Source organism: Phaseolus vulgaris, chromosome 2, assembly GCF_051622355.1.
Source record: "Phaseolus vulgaris cultivar YP4 chromosome 2, ASM5162235v1, whole genome shotgun sequence".
Classification (NCBI taxonomy): domain Eukaryota; kingdom Viridiplantae; phylum Streptophyta; class Magnoliopsida; order Fabales; family Fabaceae; genus Phaseolus; species Phaseolus vulgaris.
This window is the reverse complement of record NC_143499.1, coordinates 46,507,613-46,518,729: the sequence shown is the minus strand read 5'-3', so window position 1 is coordinate 46,518,729 and position 11,117 is coordinate 46,507,613. Positions and strand designations below refer to the sequence as shown.

At 30.0% G+C, this 11,117-nt stretch overlaps 1 protein-coding gene across 3 annotated transcripts; it reads left to right on the top strand.

Moving 5' to 3' along the window:
• Nucleotides 1-1,177: 1,177 nt before the first annotated feature.
• LOC137812655 (AT-rich interactive domain-containing protein 2) lies at nt 1,178-7,290 on the top strand. 3 transcript variants are annotated; one of them, XM_068614787.2, is made up of 4 exons: nt 1,178-1,224; nt 1,397-1,489; nt 1,613-2,703; nt 5,985-7,290. In XM_068614787.2, the coding sequence occupies exons 3-4, from the start codon at nt 1,735-1,737 to the stop codon at nt 6,864-6,866; spliced, it is 1,851 nt and encodes a 616-aa protein (XP_068470888.2). In that variant the 5' UTR covers nt 1,178-1,224; nt 1,397-1,489; nt 1,613-1,734; the 3' UTR covers nt 6,867-7,290. The 3 variants fall into 3 exon arrangements, with proteins under 3 accessions (XP_068470888.2, XP_068470890.2, XP_068470887.2); XM_068614789.2 differs by having other exon boundaries at nt 1,180-1,224; nt 1,619-2,703; XM_068614786.2 differs by lacking the exon at nt 1,178-1,224 and having other exon boundaries at nt 1,276-1,489; nt 1,619-2,703.
• The last annotated feature ends 3,827 nt before the right edge of the window (nt 7,291-11,117 follow it).

Here is an 11,117-nt window from a genome sequence, read left to right as displayed (position 1 = left end):
GTAATATTTGACTTTTACTTCTACAAAATGTATGTCAGCTTATTATTATTTTACAATTTAAATAAGTTGAGATTAAAGTTTCATTATTAAAATTTAATATTTAACTTAATAAATAAAGAGTTTAAATCAATACATCATGTAATGACTTTAAGTCAACCTAATAAATAATGAGCAGGTCAACCTATAAAATAATTTAACCTATTTAAATATACTATGTAGTTTAAATTTATAAACTCACATTCAAACAAAATCAAAATATAATTTTAGTGGGTTGGGATAGGAGAAGCTCAACCCAATAAAAATTTACAAAATTCTTAATATTAGCATCTTTGATAGATTGTTATTTTAAATACAAGTCAGTTATATTTATCATCTGGACATAATTTATTAACCCTTTATATTCTAAATTTTAAAATTTAAACCTCTTTTAATTGTACAAGTTAAATTTTATTCCAACTTTCAATTTTGATGCAATATAATGAAATTAATAAATGTAGAAACACTGTATTTTGACTCAATTAATGTATTTTTATAATATATTATGAAGGCTCAAAAGTATCTTCTTGTAATTAAATTATTTTTATTTAATGAATTAATTATATGCTGAAAGTTTTCACTATATAATAAATGTGGTTTTTATTTTTATAAAATATATATTAATCTAATCAATTTAAATATTATATCCAAATTAAATATTTAATTTCATTATCTATTCAAAATTAATGATTAGATTGTGATTTTATGAAAATATTCACTGTCATAATTTACTAATAATTTTTTACTGTTGAATACTAATGATAATTCTATTATAAAAATTATTTAAACCATTTCAAATAAATATTCCTATTTTTAGAAAATACATATTTCATTCGATATCACAAACTAATCTAAAAATAATAATAATATTATGTAATATTTGATTTTTACTTTTATATAACTGTACCAACTTATTATTATTTTATAAATTAGATAACTTGAGATTAAAGATTGTTTATTAAAATTTAATATTTAACTTAATAAATAATAAGTTTAACTTAATACATCAAATAATGAGTCTAACTTAACCTATTAAATAATGAGTCAAAATAAACATATTAAATAATAAATTTATGGATAAGCCCGGTCCAACAAAATTTCACAAACCCTGGGTATATTAATGGTATCATTTTTGATAGACATGATATTTTAAATACAAGTCTCTCTAATGTTTCAAAGAGGAGGAAGGTAAGGCAAACAGAGTCCTGAGATAAGAGGGGGCTTTTATTTCTCTAATTTGCCCCTTTGTCACGCGTTCGTGTGTTTGTCATCAGCTTCTCAAACTCGGTCCTTGTTCTATGGTGTGTTTCTTCTACAGCTTCTCCTGTTTTTACCACTGATCAATGCTCCATATTATCAGGTTTCAGGTTTCATCTTTGATCTTGTCTCTCGCCTTTGCCTTTCATATGATTATGTGATGCCCTCAACAGCCAGCCAAAGACCAGATCACTAGGTAAATCCGTCAACCGCAAATGGTTACACCCATTCTCATGTTTTTCCCGATTTTGTGCATTCAGATCAATTTATAACCAGTTTCTGTAATGGTTCTCTCTTGACAAGCTTTTACTTCTGTTAGTTGTAGCCTGGTTGTGTGATCAAAGCTTAGAAGATGGCAACCTAGGATCGTTTTTGTGTATTTTCTATACCCTTGATTGTTAGCCTTGATATATCAAGCATTGAAGTAGGGGATCGAAGTTCATGGAACAATGCTCAACATTCTCAAATGGGCCTTCTTTAGACCTCCTTGGAGTTCAAACAGTTGGTGAATTTTCTGGAAATGGTTGTTGTCTTGGAGAAGACCATGTTGATAACGGTGCTCACCATGGTAAACTGACTCAAAAAGGCCTGTTCTATGAACTTCTCCCTCTTTATCTGAAGGATAATTGTTCCCAAGTTGGTGCTCGGCCTTTGCTGGTTTTGGTCGATGGACAACAGCTCGATTTGTATAAACTGTTCTCCCTTGTGAAGGATAGAGGTGGATATGCTAAGGTTTCGAAAAATGGATTGTGGGGTTCTTTGACTAAGGAATTGGGTTTGAACCTTGAAGTTTATTCACCAGTGAAATTAGTGTACGCCAAGTATCTGAATGATTTTGAAAGGTGGCTCAAGAAAACTTTTGAAGAGAAGATTTTAAAAAATGGGAATCATGGGTGTGATTGGGGTTTGAAGTGGTTGCCAATGGATATAGAGAAAGAGTTCAGAGGCCTGTTATGTCTAAATTCAAAGAAAAAAGCTGATGATGAACTTTTCAAGTCAAAATCAAATAAAAAAAAGAAAAACACTGATTTGGCTAACCACAAGAATGGTAATAATCTATTGGACACCAAAGATCAAAATAATAAATCTGAGGATGTCCAACACATTGAAGGTGACAATAATGAAAAATCCTGTAATGGAATTAAGGACAATCCTGCAACCTTGGGTGCAGAATGTGCTGACAAGGAATATAACCCTCGCAAACGCAAACGGGATGCATTCTCCGGCATGATAAACTGGATGAAGGATATTGCAAAACATCCTCTTGTTCCTTTAACTCAACCGATACCAAAACCATCAAAGTGGAAGGAGTATAAAGGCCGGGACTTTTTTGGTCAATTTCTGAAGGCAAGACTGATTCTGTCACCGAGAACGCATGAAGAACCCAACAGTGGATTGTCTTCTTTGCAGGTATAAACATCAATGCCCAAAATTAGCTTATCCATATAATTTTTGCTTGTCATTTCATCTCCTGAAGCATATCAGCATCCTTTGCTTGAATGTGTAATTATCATTTTATTTTATCTGTTAGGCATTACAGCATGCTTAATTCTTCCTAGGTAATAATTACTTGATCTGATTCCATTAGTTTGTTTCCTATATCAACTGTGCATACCTTCCAAATCTTAGCTTGCAAGTCAAGTTGTCATAAACTCATAGTGCCTGTATAGACTCATAATCTCATTAGAGTTCATCATATCATATTGATAATTTTAGAAAACCTATAAATGATGTACATTCATGAACTTAATACTTCTGATCATAGTTATCAGAATCTTGTGATTCACGATCTAAATTTTATAATTAGATACATTTTGGCTATCTATCTATTTGTATCACAAAATGAATCTTACATGATAAATTGACGAATCTATGTAATTTGGTGTCACGGATATGATTCACACAATTCAACTATTTATATGCTTTTACTTTTTTTATCAATTCTTATGAAAAGAAAAATAAGCAGTCTTGTGAACTTAAATTTTTAAATGATTAAATTTTTTTCAGTTTTAATCAACTAGTTAAAAAAATATTGTATTATGAAGTTTCCTTAAAGAACATTAAATGCATTATTGAGTTTGCTCCAAAGAGAGTAAGCTTTAGCATTATGGTAAGCATGCTGTGATGACCCTGTGATCATGGTTTCAGGATATAGACCTTTTTGCTCATATTGTTGCGTTGCCTACACCAGCCACTTTTCAAACTTTACAATGCTGTGAACTGTGTGCAATAAGAACTTATCATTAAGGATGTGGAAGTCAATTTCACACCCATTACCCATATGCATGCTTACTTAATCAAGTATAAATGGGTAAACCTATATTATTTGTTAAGCCATTTAACTTTACAAACACTAATGTTGTTAAACGGTGGCACCATGGCAGTCATGGAGGAATGGCATGGTGGATTTTTTGCCAAGCACAGAGTTCACATTAAAATAAAAGGGATATTTTCTTAATAAATTACAAATAATGAAGAAAGAAAGCCTGGATTCATAATCTAGCTTCGATATAAATTGCATTTAGATTTTCTTGTTTAAATTTTGTTTGTTTTTTCTTTTTCCTATTTTACTTTTTTGAACATCGTGCTTTGAATATGACTATTGTGTTATGTGTAAATACTTGCTATGTTTATCTGCTGGTACCATTCTTTGGGTTAATGGATGTTAGGTTGCAGCCTTCAAATCTGTTTTATTTCTTGTATGATGCTGATTTTAGTTTGTTGATGGGTTATTTTGTTTAAATGTGTAATAACTTATAGACAAGTTGTAAGCTACTGATACTTTGATGGTTTGGTTAAATTACTAGTTATAGTCTACTGTTAAGTAAACTGGTTATAAATGTATTGCAGATGTTATGAAATGTCATACCAATATCTCGTATACAATCATTCCATATCTTGTTCTTTTTTATGTGGTTTGTGCTCTCATGTTCATCATAATAAACTCAGTTCGGTTTCTTTCATTTTTTTTCTCTTTTTCTCCAAAGTGACATTCAGTACCGCAGAATATAGCTGGTTATATAGTAGTACAATAATATTTTTTTGGAGCTTGGTAGATACTTTGAAGTCAAAAGTGAGTTCCAATGTCTTTTTTCCATTTCAACCACCAAGTTTGTATCCTATGTGTGGCAACTTTTATTAATTTTTCCATCATCATTTTATAATATTGATTCTAGATAATCTAACCTGAAAGAAAAAACCCTTAGATTCCAATGTCTATCTCCAAAGCTCGTGTTTATAGTTAAGTTCTTCCCTTGATTCCTTAACCAAAATTTCATTTTCAAAAAACCTGCATTTAGATTTAATCTTTTGTGCATCCCTAGAAAGCACATCCAATACCAAATTAAACATACAAGGACTCAAGGTTGAATCATGATGTGAATCTATCCTCACTAGGAAGGCCTTAGTTTTAGCTTTAAGAGTGCCCCATTTACCCTATCAAATGTTTGTCTTGAATAACTCATATAGTCAGTAAACACCTTTCTTTCCTAAAACCTTCTACAGTACTTCTATAGTAGGCCTTCATAGCATAAGCACAAATTGATTCTTTGCAATCTAATCTCTCATGTTAATCTATTGGTCAATCACCTTTTCCAATAATGTAAGTGATGGGCCACCCAATGTTGGGCTTACCGGGCCTATTGTTAGGAGTTAATAAAGAAGAGGAGGATGAGAGTAAGAGGGGAATTGGAGGGAGAGCATGGCAGAATGAACAATTGGCTGGGGGATATAAGAATCAAAAAGAGCGAGGGAGAATCTAACTGTTGGAGATCCCACATCGACTAGAGATTAAAGCATTTCATTCTTTATTTTTGTTGCTGGTTTCCATCAATGACTCTTTAAGTTTTATCCCTTTATGGTAAACACAATTCTGAATATCTCCCTTGTTTTAGTGAGTCAAATGATATTCTGCTCCATTTTATTATTATTTTTGTTTTCTTTAATTATTCTTATTAACATTTGTACTTCTTTTTAGTTATTATTTTTTAGTATTATACTGCTACCCTTTTCAATTTTGTTTTCTTGATTATACTTAATTCTTTTATTTCTGTTACTTTTTTTTAATTATTCTTTATTTTGTTTATTTCTGTCTTTCAACTCTGTTTTCTTTGATTATCCTTTATTCCGTTGATTCTTTATTCCTTTTTTTTAATTTTTGTTGTCTAATATTTAATTATCCTTTTTAATATTTGTACTACCACCTTATTTTTAAGTATTTTGTACTTCTTTTCTCTCCCCGTTTGAATAGCCTTTTCTACAATGGTTGACATATTTTGTTATATTTAGTTTTTTTATTTATTTCTGTTGTTTTTTAGTTTCTATACAACCACAGACCCATGCATATGTACTTATATATTATTTTTATTGTCTGTTATGGCTTTTGCCATAGGTTGCGCCACACCACCATCTGTCCATCTATATATACGATTTATGATACGACATAATGGCATTTGATCCATGTAACTGACATTTCCTAGTGAGACCCATATGCACAAGATCAAGCTGTATCTAATGCTTATAATTTCTCATAACATTGATCATAAACTCCTCAAGCAATCACTCCAATTTATATTACTTAGGTATTGAAATAGAAGGACATGCTTCTACTAGAAGACAAGATCTTAGTGATATATTCATTTTCATGCTATGTGGAAAAGTATGTTCAATTTATGGAATTATATGTTTTGCAGAAGCAGAAGATGCATCCTGTCATTTACGAGGATCATGTTGCTCTTGGTCGCCAGGCTACAGGAAAATCGAGATGCAATGAGAGGCTGCCTTCCTCTGTTAAATCTTGGTCATGCTCTTGCTGCAATCCATGTTCTCACAAAGGAAATACATTGGCAGGTTCACATGATAAGGTGGCAGAAAAATGTCCTCATGAGAAAACATCTGAAACTCTAGATGTATTGACTGAAAAAGCAATGGCTGAATCATCTGGGGACGAGTTTCTTGGAAAGCAAGTATCTGTAGGCCCTCGTTTTCAAGCTGAAATCCCTGAATGGACTGGTGTAGTTTCTGAGAGTGACTCTAAATGGCTGGGCACACAAGTATGGTCTTTGAAACAGGGCACAGAACCTGCTACTGAAACAGATATTGGAAGGGGAAGACAAGAGAAGTGTAGCTGCGAACATCAAGGTTCTGTTACGTGTGTTAGATTACATATCGCTGAAAATAGGGTGAAATTGAAGCTTGAATTGGGTTCTACATTTTACCATTGGGGATTTGATCGAATGGGTGAGGAAGTTTCACTTCAATGGACAACTACAGAAGAAAAGAGATTTAAGGATATCATGAGGTCAAATGCTCCCTCTAAAATTAAATACTTTTGGAACAATGGATTCAAATACTTTGCAAACAAGACAAGAAGACACTTGGTGAGCTATTACTTCAATGTGTTCCTCATTCAACTAAGAACCTATCAGAATCGAGCGACCCCAAAGAATATTGATAGCGATGATGAAGTAGAGTTTGGATATTTGAGCAAAGGTTTTGGGATGGAAACCATCGAGGGTCCTGATGATGATTTCCTGGAGTGTTCTAAGAACGAGCAGTACATTAATTTTGATTAGACAAGATTAGTGTAAATTTGATAATTGGATCTGAGCCACTTTGAGCTCGAGAATTTTTTTTCCTGAGACACTTGTATAAGACTCTTCCTCCATGATCTCTGGTGAATGCATTACTTATACTAGCAAATTTTTTGTATAATATAGGGAGGTAGATAGAGAGAAAAGAACCAGGCTGTGTAGTTCTTAGTTTTGGAACTTGGAAGCAAATATGGACATGTGTTCGAGTCATTTCTGGCCATAATGAAGAACTTGCCGAGGCTGCTGTTAATCTTCTTGGAGGCTGCACTGTTAGTGCTGTAAACTTAGTTTTGTTTACCCCGAGGTAGTGTTTGCAATGTTATATTTCTAGTCATTATTTTGTAAATTGAAATTATAAATTTTTATTTATGATTTTTTTTCGGAATTGAACCACCTTTTGTTTGAAGTATGGGCTGGTGAATGTGATTTTTTTTTTGTCTAATCTCACTTATAATTCACAGAAAATGTGAGAGAACTAAGGGGAATGCTTCTTCTTTTTTTTCCTCAGAATTAAAAATTCGTGGGATGAATGTGTTTGATTGTGCATTTTGTTTCTTATTTTATTGGTCTTATTTCCTTGTTTTGTTGTCTGGTTATAACAATTGAGTCTTCTTTCTAAAACAAATATAATCACTTCCATCATTTCTTTTTCCTTTCTCTTATGAATTAGACAGAATCATGTTTTTGGCCTTCTGTTGAATAATATTATTTTTATGAACTATAATTTATGTTTTTTAATATTAAATAAAAATTGTTTAATGGCAAAATTTATTCGTTTTAGTTTAAAAGATTATCAAGAGTGTTCTCAATTCATACTATTATTACTCCTACCAAATATTGAATTGGTGTTTTTTCAATTTAAGTAAAAAATCTTAAAAAAAATTAAAGCTGCCTAAAAATAAATTTAAATTGTAAAATAAATACATACAATCGGCAGCTATTTAAATAAAATCTTATATATATATATATATGTATATATATGGAAAAATATTTAAATTATACAAATACATATAATTAATTTTTTTGTTTAAAAGGCAAATTAAAAAAATCTTTTTTTACAGTACAATTACAGTTGATGTTCTTCGTGATTACAAATACAACATTATATAATGATCCTCATTACTTTTATTATTTGTTAGATGATAGTGTAATAAATCATTAACTCAAATTAAAATGAAGATAAAAAAGAACTGATAAAAGGAAAAACTTAAGTAAACAAAATTTCAATACTTCTTTTTTTCTTACAGTAAAAAAAACGAATTTTTCTTTAAATATAATGAGTAAACAAAAAGAATGCAACTCACAAGAAATTTCAAAAGGAAAATGTATTCTCTCTCTGCTTCCTATTTAAAAGACCATTTAAAACAAATTGCTGTCTTTCTGTAAGATTTAGTTGTAATTAAATTATGTATTAATTATTTTTCTAAAATTCTCTTAATTAATTAAGATGTTTTTACTAAAAAATTAATAATTTTTTTAAAATATTAAATATATTTTTAGTTACACAACTTATTTTAGTTTTTTTTTTAAATTGCAGAAATTAGTCATAAAAAACATAATTATTCTTTAGTCGTTTAAAAAGACTTAAATATGTATTTAGTTTCATAAAATGAGTGAGTTTTAATTTAAATTCTATATTAATATTTTATTTGTTTTTTATTCTTTTAAAATTGAAAATAGTTACTTTTGATTTTTAGTATTATGATACTATTAACTATAATGTGTTGAATAAAACATCTTGTTTATGCGTTCAATAAAACATATCATATTATGTTGTGATATAATAGCAATATGTGAAATTCTAAAAAGGAATTAAAATTAGTATAATAAATATTGCTTATCTATCTTAAAATTGAATACTAAGAATTCAAAATAGTCCTTTTTTTATATTCTTTATCATTTTCTAGTCCTTCACTTTGTATTATCAGAGATCAAAGAAATTATTAATTCTAAAAATAAGGAAGAGTTTAAAAATGTTTATTGAAAAATCTTTTGCAACCTATTCTAATTAGACACAAAATGAGGTTGTAAAATCGTAATGGTGTTAGAAACAAGTTTACAAACTTTTTTACAAATTCTTAAACCAATGCCTTAGAAAGGTCAAGTAAGAGAGATAAAAAATAACTAACACTCCAAGTTTTGTATTGATTATCTATTCTGGTTCTATTCAATTCTTCTTTACATACTCTAGAAGGTTCTATTAATATCAAAAGATTAGAAGTATTGTTCTTCATCATTTTCTATTTACAATAGTACATAAAGTCTTTTCATAGGTTATATGCTCTCTTTTAAGATTAAAGATTTAAAGATTGAGTACACAAAATATATTTTTAGGTTAAGTTGGCAAAGTTTCTCTAGACTATATAACAATAAGTTGTTTAGTATTTTCAAGAAAACTCTCACTGAGGGAATATAATAAATGAACATTCTTTATTTCAAGAGTCTTAACTTCACTGAATGAAGAATTTACAATTACGAGATCTCTCCAAAGTTTGGTTTGTAAGTGCAATCGATTTACATGTCCATCAAAACGTTTAGTATGAACAAAATTGTAGACACTCAAAGAGTTTAGTATGTACTTGATAGCTGTCGTTTTGCTGTCAAATTAATATGATTCTAGCGTAGACTTGTCTAACACTAGAGAGATGATAGTATAATTGTGGACAAATGTCTCCAAGTCGTCTCCCAACGAATCCAATAGTAAAATCAGTTGATCAGGGTTTAAAATCTATCTGCAAGCAATAAAAGTTAGCAATAACAATACAGATAAAAAGGGGGTTTGAGATAGTTGTGCAAAAAATATAAAAAAAATTAAAATAGCAAATAAAAAGCGGTTGATCCCAAGTTCTTCCCCATTGAATTCTTCATAGGTTCTCTAAAGATTAATCTTTTTTCAATCCTCCAACAGAGCTAACCAGATTGAACATGCGCCGATCTGATTCAACTGAAACTCACCAGTAAAGCATGCGTCTACTAGTTTAATCAATACCCACTTTGTTCCATGCGTATACTCCATGGGAATGCTTAAGATAAGGAAGACTCTCAATCATGCGTTCAAGTACAACCTCTCACAAAAACTAGTTTTCCAGGAGATTAGACAATAAAAACAACTGTTATAGAGAATTAAAAATCGAAACTTTTATTGAACAAAACCTCAGAACTCAATGGGGAATTACAAAAGAATCAACCAAAAAGGTTTAGCCTTCCATGCGGAGGCAAAACAAAAAAATTACTAAGAAGAAAATAAACTAAGAAAACCCTATGAAGCTCTCCCTTTACTCCTTGATGCTTGTGTCCTTTTATAGGCTTTTCTGCTCCAAGGATCTTGAGAAAATATTGTAGTTTATATTTTGTTAACCGTTTCCAAGTTTCTATTTTTCTAGAATTCTTGTATTTTGCAGAAGATTTGCTTCCAATTCTGTTTCTGAGATATTGTAGATTTTATTTTTTCTTTCTTCTCAGAATTTGTTTTCTGTTTTGGTTCAATAAGCAACTTGGACTTTTGCATATTTGGCCCATTCACAAAAGGTAGATGTTTCCTCCGGATAATTTACTCTAAAAACACAAAATTAACAATAATAATAGTTAAGGCCCAAAGAAACCCAATTATAAGAATATTAATTAAAACAATGGATTTATTATAGTCCAATAATCTATGAATAAGGCTAATGAGTGTGAATAAATATATGCTTATCAGTACTGCAACTTTACAAAATATTATTATAACCAAATAAACAATTAAAATTGTTTTTTGTTATCATCAAAATGTAAACTCATCATATGATCTTCTAGTCATCAGAAACTAGTAGGTGATGGATCGTCTAGTGTCTCAACAGATTGTCTATAAGATCTTAAGTCATCCAAAGTCTCAACAAATGTAATGTAATGCATGTTATGTGGACTATCCAAATCGTTTAAGGTCTCAACATAAACTAAGGAGAAAAAGAGAACACATATACAATTAAAGAAATAATTTTTTCCAAAAGATCCTTATCAAGCTTTTCTCTAAATAAAAAATTTTGAATTGTTGAAAATGTAATATATTGGTGGAGTAACATGCAAATGATAAAAATCTACTTTTTTTTTATCAGGAGGCAAAACTCTGAAGTTAAACATGAGTAGTAAAATATAAATTTTATCTGTACAATGAAGTTGTCCAAATAAGTTGATCAAATTGTAAAATTTATTTTTACTTTTGAAATATGCATTGCCTAAGATAAAATGATAAAATGT

Coding starts and splice junctions, on each gene's coding strand:
- LOC137812655 (XM_068614787.2), top strand. CDS start 1,735: ATGGAACAATGCTCAACATTCTCAAATGGGCCTTCTTTAGACCTCCTT. Junction 2,704..5,984: donor GTGGATTGTCTTCTTTGCAG/GTATAAACATCA, acceptor TATGTTTTGCAG/AAGCAGAAGATGCATCCTGT.